Source organism: Peromyscus eremicus, chromosome 13 (assembly GCF_949786415.1).
Source record: "Peromyscus eremicus chromosome 13, PerEre_H2_v1, whole genome shotgun sequence".
In the NCBI taxonomy this organism is placed as follows: domain Eukaryota; kingdom Metazoa; phylum Chordata; class Mammalia; order Rodentia; family Cricetidae; genus Peromyscus; species Peromyscus eremicus.
The window spans coordinates 4,230,679-4,245,424 of record NC_081429.1 but is presented as its reverse complement, the minus strand read 5'-3'; the positions used below and the strand labels follow the sequence as shown (position 1 = coordinate 4,245,424).

Genomic DNA, 14,746 nt, shown 5'->3' with positions numbered 1-14,746 from the left:
TCATGGTCCTCCCAGAAACTGCTTGCTCAAGTCTCAGGAAACTGAAATTGAGGCCTGATCTCTGAGAGAAGACTGAGCAGCCAGTTATGGCATCTGCTTGGTCCTTTCACTTCCATCGTGGAGTCAGTTGTGCTAAGGTCTGGGGCCTACTAAGATTTGGGGCCCTGTTACAAAGTGATCTTTCAAATCACATGCCTATCAGGTTCAGCTAAGCATGTTTTTTATTGCCCATTTTGGATTCAGGAGAACACAGCTTTGCCCTCTGGAATCTTCAGATACAATACACAAATGATGAATGGATTAGAACCAGAAGTAAATGTGTTAGCAATTGGTGTATAACAAACATTCTCAAAATGCAATGTCTGAAACAAAAAATTATTGCGGTCTACAAGTTGAATCATGTCTTTCCAAATACAACCAGAGTCACTCATGCTAAGGGCTTTCTGTTGGCTGAGAAGATAGAGGTGTTAAGGCACCAAAAGCCCCTGAGTTCACTCAGGCAGTTCTCATGGCAATGCAGCAGGATCCCAGAGAATAAGAATAATGAGAGGTTCTGGGGGCTCAACTTGGAACCAGCACCAATTCCTTCTATTGGCTAAGTCAAGTCAGGACCCCAGGGACAAACATATGCCTCACCTTGAGAGGAAGAGTTTCAAAGTCACACTGGAAGGACCTAACTGTCAGGAGGGTAGAGATAGGAGCCATATTTTAAAATGACACACAGCATGAGCATGCAAAGCATGACAAGAAGCAAAATGCCAAAGCTGGAGATATGGCTCAGTGGTAAAAGCAATTGCTACACTTGTAGAGGACCTGGGTTTGAGTCTCAGCACCAATATGACAGCTCACAACCAACTGAACTCCTGTTTCAGGGGATCTGATGCTCTCCTCTGGTCTCCACAGATACCTGCATACACACAGTGCACATACATACATGCTAGTACTCACACACATAACACAAATTTTTAAGGAGCTGGAGAGATGGCTCAGGGGTTAGGAGCACTGGCTGCTCTTCCATAGGACCCAGGCTCAATTCCCAGCACCCACATGGCAGCTCACAACTGTCTGTAACTCCAGTTTCAGGAGACCTGACACCATCACACCAATGCACATAAAATAAAGTTAAATTATTTCAAAAATTTTAAAAAGCAAAATGTCCTTTAATTAATTGTTTATAGAAGACACTAGGACAATGAGGTTGGTGAGGAATCAGTGGGCTTTGTTGGTTTTCCAAGTAAAAATTCCTATTATTTTTCTTTTCAGATTATGACAATGATGTTAGATTCACATGTAATCCATTCTTTTGGGTTGCTACTCCATTAAGTTTTTCACCTTTGTTTCTTTGGGTACTAACTAGGAACTAAGAAATTAACCTAAATGTATAGTTTATATACATCTCATCTTTATCAGTTAATTGATTCTTGTGTTTCCTTACAGTAACATGAAGGTAATGTAGAGGGAAAATTGGTACCAAGAGTGAAATCATTACTCTCCAGAAGTTGGAAAAACACTTAGAATTGCCTAATGGGAAAATCTGGAAGAGAATGCTAGAAAAGGCTTACAGTGATGTAAGAAAAGCATTGTGGGTAATTTTGGGGCAGAATTTGGTTATACTCTGTGTGCTCTGGGACTTTGAAGCAAGCTGACCTTAGAGATGATGGGCTAATCAGTTCTTACATTGATCCATCTGGAGTTGAATTTTGCAGGATGGGACATAATGATTTAGTTTCATTCTGCTACATATAGGTATCCAGTTTGACCAACATCATTTGTAAAAAGGTGCTGGCTTTTCTCCCATGTGTATTGTTGGCTTCTTTGTCAAAAGTATGGTAGCTTTAAGTGTCTGGACTCACTTCTGCATCATCACTTCTGGTCCATTGGTTAATGTGTCTGTTTTAATGCCAGTATCACGTTGCTCTCATTACTATAGCTCTGGAATATTAACTTGAAATCTGGAAGGGTGATACTTCCCATGGTATTTTTATTGTTCAAGGTTGTTTTGGTGATCCTGGGTATTTGGATTTCCATATATAACTTGATTAGTTTTTCAATTTCTGTAAAGAATTGCACAGGAATTTTGATGGATTGCAATGACTATGGCTTTTGGTGAAATGGCTATTTTCTCATTATTAATCCCACCAATCCATGAGCAGGAGAGGCCTTTCCAGGTCCTGGAGTCTTCTTCTGTTCCTCTTTTCAGTGTATTAAATGTTCGTTGTGTGAGTCTTACACTTCCTTGGTCAGATTTATTCCAAGATATTTTTGAGACTATTGTGAATGGATTTATTTTCAAGATTTCTTTCTTGATATGTTTTTCATTTGTATATTTGGAGTTGTTAGCCACTGAGATTCTTCTGGACCCTCAAATATTAAATATTACAGGCTATTGCCAATGCTCTTGTTTACCTTCCAGAATTTGATAGTAAGATACTGTTACTGAAAACACTACATACTTGAGTCACAGAAGACAAAGGACTCAAGCTGGCACCTTTCTAGGAACTCCACCCCTTCTAGCTAATTTTGGATGTGATGGGAGGTACTATGTACACTACCAGAGAAAAGTAATCACCAATCCCACCCCAACTATGAACACTTTGAGTTACAATAATGACTGGCCATGTGAGACATGCTCACTGGTACAATGGAGGCATGACTGTCATGGGAGTAACCAAGCACTTTCTGAATGAAAGTAAGGCCCACTCCATAAGTTGAAATTCAGGTCCAAGATCCTGTGGCTAATTCTAAGAGAGAACCTTCTCCTACTGCTCTACTAAATGGGCACAACATTAAAATTGTTCCTAATGACTTGTTATACCCATAAGATGGTCTCTCAACCCTCATCAGAGAATCTTCTTTTTGTAGTAGATAACAATTAACACAAAGACCCACAACTGGTCAAATGCAGTGAATAAGAGATGTTAGAATGCTCAACTACAAAGAGGACATCTATATCATACATCTTCCTTCCAAGGCTCAGCAATTATTGTAGAAGGGGGAACAGAAAGATTGTAAGAGTCAGAGGTGATGGATGACTACAAAAAAATGATGGTTCCTAGACACAGCAGGGCATTTCCACATTCAAAGAAGTTAAGACAGCATGCATGAGATGTGAGCAAGCTCAAGCTAGACAAAATCCCAGCATGAAGAGGGGAGGTGAGCATGAACTCCCACCCCTAGCTGAGAAGTTATTGGCTATTGATAACCATGGGGAGAGCAAGAGTCAGTTTTCTTTTTAAGGGTGTGACCTCTGGTGGGTTGGCCACACTCCAGGGTATATGGGTAACATAAATTGTACTTGACAGATTTTTAAAAAGACACAAAGTTGAGTAGGTAGGGAAGCCTACTGGGTCTGGGAGGAGTGTGAGAGGAGAGTGAATGTGATTTTAAAAACTGTAATAATTTCTTAAAGGATTAATTAAAAAAGAAGATAAAATAATAGATTCTTTTTTTGTGGAGATCTCAAAATAGAAGCGCATTAAGGCTATTGCATGGATGTTAGTATACACTTTTAGCCAAATTTACAGTGTAAATCAGACACAAAAACTATCAGAACAAAATATTTTGAAAATTGGACCTGGAGAAATCATTGAGTGGGCCAGACCTGAGTTTGAATCCTTCACACCCACGGCCACATGCTTGCCTATAACCCCAGCACAGTGGGTAGGAGATGGGGACTTTGCTGGTTGGCAGCAGAGCTCCAGATTCCTCTGGCCTCCATGTATGTGCACAGGCATGCACACCAGCACACATGTGTATGTAGTTCCTCCTCAAACACAAACAAGATTTGAAAAAGTTTGCAGCCTGGCCAGGAAATAAAAAGAAAGGTCATGTATAGTTGTGACCAATGGCAATAAAAAGGAAGAGAGTGCTTTGAATCAGAAAACTAGGAACAGTGCCTTAGCCTTAAGGGTGTTGGTGAAGTCTTCAAGGCTACCACTCCTATAGGCTCAGAGACACAGAAATCTCACTCTGTTTCAATGCTTTTCCAGGACAGAGTGGCTTCAGGAGAGAGATCCAGGGAGCTTGATGTTCCCACGGCCACTCAGGATTCATTTCTCTGCATCCAACCAGTCTTCATTCCATATTTGCTGGCAAAAGCCCCAAATGTCATCCATGAGATATTGGCTTTTATAGTCATGCAGAATGCAAGTTATGAAGTTATGGAGGCTTCCACCAGATCTTAAAGCCTGGGAAACCAGGCAGAGCTGCCCAGCCAGATTTGAACACCCAATACAGTGATATGTAGTGGAGCTGAGGGAGCCATAATAAAGACCCAAGGAAGGAAGAGATGCCAGCAACCTGCCACACCTGTGAGGGAAAAGATCCAGGAAGTATGAAAAACAGTTTGAGAGGGCAAATATGTGGGATGCAACTTCTGGAGCCAGAGAAGTGGAAATGACCATGCTCTCTGGAAGCCCACATCCCACCACAGTGTGCCCCTGACAACAAAGATTTTTGGGTTTTGATGTTTCCCCTTTTCCTTTTCTGAGGATGATGTCTCTTTTCATTTCTCCATGACTCCTTTTCAGAATAAGAGATGTTTACTTGATGGCTGGGCTCCACTGGATGTGATTTGGTTTGGGGGTCTGTTTTGTTTTCTGGGTTTTTGGTTGTCTCTTTTACAGAGGCTCACAACTGACTGTCGTGAGTCTTGATGAGACCTTAGCCTTGGAATTCCAACCTGTGCTAGAAGAGTTGACTTTGAGGCTGGCTTTAGACATAGAACTAATCTATTAGCATTTTTTTTTTCAGATGAAGTTTCTCTGTGTAGCCCTGGTTGTCTTGGAACTTGCTTTGTGGACCAGGCTGACCTCGAACTCAAGAGATCTGCCTGCCTCTGCCTCTCAAGATTAAAGCCTGGCATTAATCCATTTTTTTTAACTGTGAAGTGGACATGAACCTTTGGAACCAGGGTCAGAATATATAGCTTGAATTTGGAATGCCTCCGAAGGGCCCTGTGATACAGGCCTGGTCCCCATAGTATGCTATTGAAAATTAGGGGAACCGTTTGCATGTAGGGCCTGTTAGGAAGTCCTTGGGTTATTGGGGATTCTCCTCAAAGAGGACTGTGATACCCCAGACTCCACCCCCATTACTGGTTCAAAATATAATTCCCAGTTTGTTCGTGTCTGTGCCGGTTTGTTCATGTCTGTGCTACTGCTATGACATGAGACCTTCTGCTATGTCCCCGAACTGGGTCAATGCAGGATCACCTCTGAACCTCTAAGCATGTAAGCTAGACCACCTTTTTCTCTTTATAAGTTACTTGCCTTGGATGTTTCATTATACCATTGCAAAACTGACCAATGCAGAATGTTATCAAACCCTTAGATACATCTAGGGTACCTGCACTGTTTCATGTGTATTTATGAAAACATTACCCATGTTAATAAGCTTTCTGTTACTGTAATAAATACCTAAGATGTAGCAGCTCATGAGCAAAGGTTTATTTTGGGCTCGTTATAGATGAATCCATCCTGGTCATGTGGCCATGTTGCTTTGGGACCTGTGCAAGACAGGAGAACACTCAGGGAGAGTGTCCCAGAAGCTTCTTGTTTCATGATAGCAAGGGAAAAAGAGAGAGGAAGGTGCATGCCAACATCCCCATCAAAGGAACAACCCCAGAGACCTAACTTCCTCCCACTGGACCCCCCTCTTAATGGTTTCACAACTTCTCAGTGGTGCCACAGGCCTAGGACCAAGCCGTCAGCAAATGCATCTTAGAAGATTCAGAATCAAAACTATGGCAGCAATGATGTGTTTATCTAATTATTCTTTATCAATAAAATCTCGGGAGTCAGATACCAGTGTAAGAACCTGAATGATCAGAGAAGTGGCGGAGAAATGACCTCCTATCTCTTTCATTCCCCCATCCAAAAGGGGCCAAGACCCTCTCTCAGCCCCACCCTACTACTTCCTGTGTCTATCTGTCCTCAGTCCTCCAAAACCTCTATGGTTAGTTTTGGTCAGTTAGTAGCTAGCTCTGTCCTCTGATTCAAAACAAACTTTATTGTCAGTCTCGGGAGTGTCAGAATGTAATCAAAATATCACACAGCACAGCAACAGTGGTGCATCTGCACTAACTGCATGAACTGCAACTGCATTAATGAGCAATGCAGTTACAGGTGATTATTCTCTTGTGTGTATGTACACGTGTGACTCTCTTCTGGTTTTCAAGTTCTGTGTCCCAACCATGTAGCACTTTTAGAACTAGAGGATATACTTGGACAACAAATAAATATAATATCAATGGAGAAAGAAATAATAAGTACAATTTATGTGAATTTATTAATACATTCTTGGTTTGGGAAACACTACAGAAGATGTACTTGCCTAAGAATATACTTTGGTTTTCATCAAATTCAGACCTGCTTCACACAAGCAATGATTATCATCTCAAAGACAGTACCATCAGTTTCATAGCATCATCCTTTCTCCCAAAGCTACAAAGGCCATGTTGCCCATAACACCAGGACGAATGACTAGCACTGGAGAAGGTCACAACAATCTGAGAATCCAGGCGAGGAATCTAATGACTGTGGGGCTGTCGTTGAATACAGACTGCCAAACTTTCCGTAAGTTACCAACAGATGGCAAGCATTGTCCATACCTTCCCGGATGGGCGTGGCCAGAAATTAGATTGTTTTCTTTTTAAAAAATGTTCTGTGTATGTAGTGTACGGCTAATTATTTCCCAAATAAAAGCAAAATAAATTTAACACTGATTCTGTTTTCAAGTGTCAAACTGATTGGAGAATGAATCAATATTTCCTCTTCACTTCCCATCCACTTCTCAATGGGTCTTGGATTTCTGTGATTTCTTAACTCGCCCCTTTTTCCCAAAGCATTTTCGGCAGCCATAGGCACAGCACTTAAAGACAGTGAAGACCACTGTCAACACGATGGCCAGGAGGAAGCCAATCACATCCAAGGAATGGTATTGGTACCAGGTGAGGTCATGGGCGGCCGGACGCAGGTGTGGTGCCCCCTTGTTCCTCATCACGTACTCCACCCAGAACACAGCCAGGTCCAGAGGCTCTATAGGACGGTCCTTGTGAAGTCTGGAGAGACGCATGATGTTCTCCTTGTAGCTGCACACAAAGAAAGCGGTTGTTAGTGCCTGGAGCATCCATGGAACAGACAGCACTCCCTTAGGCTTGACTCCAGTCAGGAAGAAAATTATGCTTCTATTATAACCAGAAAAGCACCCCCCCCCCACACACACACAATCAATATTCTTTATCTCTAAAACGGAGGAGAGATAGGCAGTGAAATAAAGAAAGAAAGGGAGGAAGAAGGAGGGGTATGGAGGAAAGAAAGCGAAAGCAAAAAAAAGTTATTAATATTGAAACTTCATTTCCTATTTTTTGCCTTTTAGTGACTTCTTTATAGGAAAATTATACTATCTTTATGGTAAAAATGAAGAAAAAAAAGGAATCAGCTATAGATTAAAGAGCAGTGTGGTTTGAATTTTTCCCACAAGCTCATGTGTGGGAACTTTGGACCCCAATGCAAAGGTACAAAGAAGTGGTGGAACGTCTAGGAAGTGAGAAGCCATTGAGAGAGATGATGGCCTTTGTTCCAGAGCCAGAATCTGTCACTGTGAGAGTAGGATGTCTCTTGTGTTTAGTCTCTTGCATACACACATCCTCTGCAACTCCAGGGTTCAACCATGTGAAGATGCAGCGAGAGACCCTTAATAGATGCAGCTGCCCAACTCTAGACTTTCCAACAACATCTAGAACTGTGAGCCAAATAAACTTTAACCCTTCATTAAGTCGTGTAATTCTGGGTATTCTGTTATTGCAACAAAAAACAGACTAAGACAATGTGCCTAAAACTCTTTACGTACATATGCTCATAAGTCTGCACACACACTGCTGTTAGATTAAATCTACCATTGGCCATCATTTCTTCTTATAACATTTTGTAGTATTGCTTTTAAGACTTATTTTTATTTTTAATTGTGTTAATATGTCTGTCTCTGTGTGGGTATATACACATAAGTGCAGTTCCCATGGAGGCCAGAAGAGGGCATTGGATCCCCCAGAGCTGGGAAACAAACTCAAGTCCCCTAGAAGAGCCACAAGTGCTCTTAACTGCTGTGCCATTGCTCACCTCCCTGCCTTTTACATTGTTGTCTGGGGGTTCTGTTGTTTGGTTGGGTTTGGATGGTTGGTTTGGTCTTAAGACAGAATCTTGCTATGCAGTCTAGCTGGCCTGGAACTGACTATATAGCCCTGAACTCTTCTTGAACTTGTAGCAATCCTCCTGTCTCTGTCTCCAAAGTACTTAGATTACCAGTGTCTGTCTCCATGCTGGTTTTCCCACAGGTTTTAAATAAAATAGTTCCGGTAACCTTGACAGCAATGAACTAAATTTCAAGTAGAGACAAAGTGGCCTCACAGTGTGCACGTGTGTGTGTGTGTGTGTGTGTGTGTGTGTGTGTGTGTGTGTATTTATATAGTAACTCACAGGCCCTAAGACGATGTTCTGCTCTGTCAATGTCTACTTTATTTCTTTGAGACCAAGTCTCTCACTGGACCTGGAGCTAGACTGGTGGCCAGCAAGCACCAGCAATTCTCCTATCTCCCTTTCAGTGATGCTGAAGCCTGGCTTTTCACAGAAGTGCTGGGATTTGAACTCAGTTCTCAGGCTTGCATAGCAAGTGCTCTTACCTACAAAGCCATCTCTCTGGCACCACCCTTATGCATCTTTTAATGGAATATTTCCCTCTTTATGAGATCTTAGAGATGAAACGCCTATTATGATGACATTATTTTTAACTGAAGATTTTAAATCTAAGGAAAGTAATAATTTTAACAAACTCTATATTAAAATACAAAGTCCTTTTACAAGTAGGAATAATCCCCACATTGTTTGTGTATAAATCTAGATTTTTTCATATATTTGTTGTTGTGCTATTGTGTTGATTGCAAATGCTGTAGACATGAATACAAGTTGTTTTTCTTTTTCTTTTCTGTTACTTACCTCTTGTCATTGATGACCGCTTTTAGGGCATTTTCCAAATCATCAGCAGTCATTTCAAGGACATTCAGGGTGACTCCAGCTCCCCGAGTTTCCATGCGCTTGGCATTGTCCATCTGATCGCCAAACAAGGGCATCATCACCATGGGAACTCCATTGCATATTCCTTCATAAATACCATGGGAGCCAGAGTGTGTGATGAACGCACGAGCCTTTGGATGACCTGAGAAGTACAACAGAGAGGGACACTGAGGTCCTCAGCCTGACGATGTCTAGATTCTGAAAACCCCCTAAGGACTGTTATCTACATGTGACCATTGTAGAAACTCTGGGGGTGGGTGGGGGGTGGGTTGATGTATGTGATATATATCAGCCATAGTCAAGCTGAGCAATCATTTAGAATATTAATGCCTGTCTTTTTCTTAATTTAACCCTGGTTTGACCTACAAGTCAGAGGTTCCCAACCTACCAAGCAGATCATTTTGGGGTAGCCATTTGACAAGTATTGTGTTCTTTGCAAGATTCGATGGTCTAGGTCCGGTGTAGCGCCACAGGACCTGGCAGGGATAAAACGCACAAGGTTTAATAAAAGAGCACATTGTGATCTTTTAAAAATCTGCTATCCTAGCTAGAAAAGCCAGTGCCATGAGTAAGAACACCTATGGGCTCTGCAGGATGGGAGGTTTGGGGAATGGGAAGTCCCCAGAACTCGAAAGCAACATTGCATCCTGATGCTAAAACTTGACAACACGAGTGTGAAAAGCCATCAAGTCACATTCAGGATTTCTTCATTTTTCTGCACCTCAAAGGGAAACTTTCTTGACAAAGCAAGTGGATACAAAACTATCAAGCAAGAACAAACAAAACAAAATAGCTTTTTGGAGACACATTCTTCATTGATATGAAAAAAAAAGTATCATGCTTATTTTTTAACTAAATTCTCCCTATTTCTTTAGAGTTTCCTAGAGCAAATGAGAAGTATGAGTAAGGCAGACCATGGTGTATGAGTGCCTGAATGAATTGCAAAACAGCAATATAAAGTAACAATAACTTTGTGGAATGGCAGAGGCGTTTCACACCCCAAATTTCTGCATTTAGATCCTGAAGTCTAGAGGTAGAGCTCTCATGAAAACAAATATGAAGGAGTCTTGCAGAACCAACTTACAGTCTGAGGAATTCTGCCCAAAGCCTCAGCGATTTCCATAGCTTTCTTCTCTGGAATCTCCGAGACCATGGATCCCAAAGAGAAAACCACAATGCCATGCTCTCCAGAGGCGTTGACATAGGCTTCGAATTCCTAAAGAAGGAAGAGAAATTTCCGATTCATCTCTTATTTCTCATATTCCATGGTAACTGCACACATTAGATTACAAGTTAGATACTTTCCTCTTGTGGAAATCTGTAAAAGTGTGTATGTAATAGACAAAAATCACCATGGCAACTCTGTCTCCTTGCCCCCTGTCAATTTAGGAGGATTTCTTGCTTACAGGGTTATCTGTGGGGTTTCCTGGAGATGCAGAATCCAGGTAGTGTGCTGATTTCCCATAAGAGAAGCAGAGGCACATACATGAGTGTACATACACATGAACATGACACACGTCCATATACATGTGCCCACCTGTGGTCCCATACAGGAAATAGACATTAAGTGGCATGGCAGTTCTCTCCCGCTGTACATTATTAATAAGCTAACTAACCATCAAGAGTCTCTCAGATGGATTCAGATGTTTTGAAAGAACGTAAACAGCATCAACATGATGGCATGATGTGACAGGCTGCCGGCAGCTGAGGGGCTGCCTGGAACACTGTACCTTTATTAACAAAACCCAAATATTCCTGGGCAAAGCATGTCCTGACTCTCCCTGCATGTAAGATACAAAGAGGCTTCTACTAAACTCTATCCTGAACATATCAGGATCCCATACCCTGGGCAGTCTTCCCAGAGGCACACCCCTCTTCCATCCACCTGAAGGCCAGGCTCCTGCAGTTCTCTGGATCGTCAGAGCACTGGTACCTTGGTCTCACTCACTGGGCCCATCTAAAGACCGGGCTCTTCTGTCACTGCCCTGGACTTTGATCAAAAGCATCCCGGAGTTGGTTGCTCTGAAGCCTTTCTTCCCTAGGATCACATCGCATTTTTCTTCCTCCTTCCCCATGCACTTCTTCCCTGGGGACAGGCAGCTCACATCCTAGTGTGCTCTGCTTTCCTGCTACCTCCTGACAGCACGCAGCTCACCTACATTCCAGAATCTTTGCTCCTTCCAGATCCGTGCAAGCCTAGCTGGGAAAGGCAGGGTAGTTTGCCCTCCTGCATGCCTTTGAACGCCTACTCAGCAGGCAATAGTACGTGACTGGCACAAAATCAGATCTGTAGGGTCATAAACATCCAAAATCAGATAGTATGATTTAACTAAGGCTTAACTGGCACGCAAGTTTGTGTGCAGAGGCCAACAGAGTAAGCCACAGAGGCAAGATGGTCAATGCCTCACTCTGATTCAACTTTTGTGGGTTCAACAAAGGTGAGCTTTCAGCAAAGGTGAGTCCTCTCTGCTTAGTACAATATGCCCTAAACTTTGCCACATCACAGTCCATGAGACAGGCAACAGTGAGGCAACATGTTAACTGCAAATAATCTTTGATCTTGTTTCTTTCTAAACAGGTTAAATGCTCCAAAAGAAAGGCCTTCTCCCTAGGGATACCCCCCTCCACCGCCCCCAGATGGTGCGACCCTTAAACATCTCCTACATTCTACAGAGACCTGTGTATTTGGCTCTGAGCTCTGAACAAAACATGTTTTGTTTTCCGAGGATCCACGGAGACTGCCTGTCGAAAGCCTTTCACTTGAGCCAAGCACATGTGCTTGGAGCCTGCCTGCCTATTACGCTTGGTCTCTTCCTTCATTGCCTTTACATTTCTGGCCTCTGGGATCTCCTATTGGCTATTTACTTCAGACCCAACACATACAGCTGTGGCTTGTGAACTGCTTTCTCCCACCAAGACTATCTCTTGCTCAGACAGAGGGATGACGCCTTGCCCTATTAGAAGAAGGAGAAAGCTGCGGGATCTAGCTTCCTGTTAGAAGATCTAGAACTTTAGCCAGGACCCTAATCTCCTGCCAGGATCTGAAAAGGTTAAAGAACAATTGCATCAGACTTGAGCTGCTAGGGCCAGAATCTAATACACAGCTGTGTTCTTCGAGAAGTGTCCCAAATCCCATGGTTCTCTGACAGTTAATGTCGGTTGCATTAAACTGAATTCCACAGAATAAAATGCCCAAGATACAGTTTTCCAAAATACTGTGTACAAAGAGGTAAGTCAGAAGAGGATGCCAAGGATAGACCAATTCAAGACTGGGAGACTTAGGAGAGAAAAGGTGACAAGAGAGAGCCCTTGAAACCATCCAACATACTCACTGAGCTCAGCACATACCTACAGAAGGTCCCACTCCTGAGGGAACACACGGGCAGGGAGAGGCCCCCCTCAAATACACACCTGGGATAAAGGCTTTTTCTGATGACAGTTTATCCCACCAATAAAAACCATGTTGGGCATGATGGGCCTGGGGTAATCTCTCACAAAGTCATTTCTCATCAGCCAGATAGATGCAGAGCTCAGAAGGTCCTTGACCGTCACCTCTTTCTGTAAGATTTCTGTGGCAAGTGATGCATAGGGAGAATAAACCACATTGCATAGAAAGTTCCCTGACAAAGCAATGAGCATGTTCTTCACTCGCTGCAGGAAGTTCATGTGATCTGAGTTTACAGACATACTCTTGGGCACGTAGGAAAGAGGAATGGGGCACTGGGTAGCTTCTGAATCCAGGCCGCATGGCAATGAATTCAAGAAGTATACAGCAGGCAGAGCCAGGAGGTGGGCCACGATGGAGCCACAAGGAAGGAAAGGATCTGTTAGCAGAGCGTCAAAGTGGCTTTCTTCCAGAGAGGCCATGAACTCAGCATTGTGCAGTAGGTATGAGCAGCCAGACAGGAGCATAGCAGAGTCCCTTTTGACTTTCTTGTATGTTTTGACCAAACGTAGCAGGAAAGGATCTTGCTCAAAGACACTAAGTCCAAGTTCCACAAAGGTAGCTGTCAAGTTTTCCTTTTTGAATGGTACAGGGTACTTCTTCAAAGTGTAAAATGATTCTTCTTTGATGTACAGTGAGGCTTCAGGTGCTATGACCACTATCTCATGCCCCTTCTGCTGGAGCTGCCGAGTAACTCCAAGCATGCTGAGCCAGTGGCTGCCATCCATAGGGAACAATAACAGCTTCCCAGCATGCGACACAGAGGGGCCAAACATACATATCAGAAGGCCCGGGAGAAGCAGAAGCAAATGTTTGCCCCAGCACACCATAGTGATGGTACCTCTCCCTCTGCTATTGTCAAAGGTCTACTCAGGTCTGCTCATAACTCATGAAAAGAAATCTGTGCAACCAGTTAATTTTTGACTGTGTCCCATGACTAAAGCTGTCAGTCAACTGGCAAAGACCACGGAATGTTTGCTTTTCCAAAGGAAGAGGGTGGAGCTTTTCTGGGTTCCTTAATGAGCAACAGCTGTTGAAATGACTGCATTTCCTTCTTCAAATCACGCCTTTGAATGAATATAGTGAGCAAACCATCTCTGGCCATTTTGGATTCATTAAATTAGCATTTTTGTATGTCAGACAGGGTTGCCATGAAGTGTCATAGCATGCCGCCTTCTCAAGGATAAAAAGTTACTCAGAAAGTCTTTTGGAAAGAAAGGGACTGAAAAGTGCTGCAACTCCACTTCTGTCCATGAAGGCCCTAAGAATGTCCACCATCATTCACTTGAGGCTCCCCTTAACCACTTCCACCACTTTTTAAAGTGTGTGTGTGTGTGTGTGTGTGTGTGTGTGTGTGTGTGTGTGGCTGTGGCTGTCTGTGTGTGGTATGTAGTCCAAAGGGTGTTATCTCTCAGAGGCCATACATTTTGTTTGGAGGTAGGCTCTTTCTTTGGAGTAGACCCTACCAATTAATCTAAACTGGGAGGCCACTGAACCAAGGACTTTTCATTTCTCTAGCTCCTCAACATTGGGATTACAAGCATGCCCCATCATGTCCAGAATTTTCATGTGGCTTCTAGGGCTTGAACTCAGGTCCTTACGCTTGCAGAGCACTTTACTAACTGAGTTATCTCCATGGCCTCTATCGCTGTTTTTACTTCATACTTAATAAATCTAGTAGAGTGCTAGGTCTAGGGACTGCAGCTAAGACCAGCACAGAGGAGTGTCCTGCCTTTCCAGGGCTCAGCCTCTATCAAGACAGACAGACCCACAGCTAAAGCTACTAAATGAGGCCCATTGAGAAGGCAAATGAATGGAACCAGGCTGGGGTAGAGAATGACAAGGCAAAGTCACATGAGTCCATGTGCAGAAGTCCTCTTCAAGAGCAGAACCACACTCCCTCAGAGAAACAGTGAGAAAACATATTCCAAACAGAAAATCAAAATAGATAAGCCGGTTAGACAAGTACAATTGTGCTCATCACACTGGCCCAAGGTCCTGTGGGAATTCTGATGACTGACTTGAAAGTAACAAAGTCAGGTGTGTACTATGTATCAGGTGTTGTCAAGCTAAGCGTTCTGCAACACATCTTATCCCGTAGAGCTGGCCCATCAAAGGAGAAGGTTATTTCCCTCGGTTTGCAAACACACTGAGGCTGACAGAGCTAAGACACAGGCCCTAGTTAGAAGTTGAATGGAAAACTGTGATCCTCAGGTCATGAATGGAAAAAAGG

At 43.0% G+C, this 14,746-nt stretch overlaps 1 protein-coding gene across 2 annotated transcripts in view; it reads right to left on the bottom strand.

Moving 5' to 3' along the window:
- Nucleotides 1-6,254: 6,254 nt before the first annotated feature.
- Nucleotides 6,255-14,746, bottom strand: part of LOC131923443 (UDP-glucuronosyltransferase 1-6) — a 68,808-nt gene continuing 60,316 nt past the window's right edge. For both annotated transcript variants that reach the window (XM_059278477.1, XM_059278475.1), the window contains 4 exons: nt 10,153-10,284; nt 9,457-9,544; nt 8,991-9,210; nt 6,255-7,090 (listed from right to left, as the gene is read on the bottom strand). In XM_059278477.1, the coding sequence (XP_059134460.1) occupies nt 6,793-7,090; nt 8,991-9,210; nt 9,457-9,544; nt 10,153-10,284 (738 nt within the window). In that variant the 3' untranslated portion in view covers nt 6,255-6,792. The remainder of the gene's footprint in view (nt 7,091-8,990; nt 9,211-9,456; nt 9,545-10,152; nt 10,285-14,746) is intronic.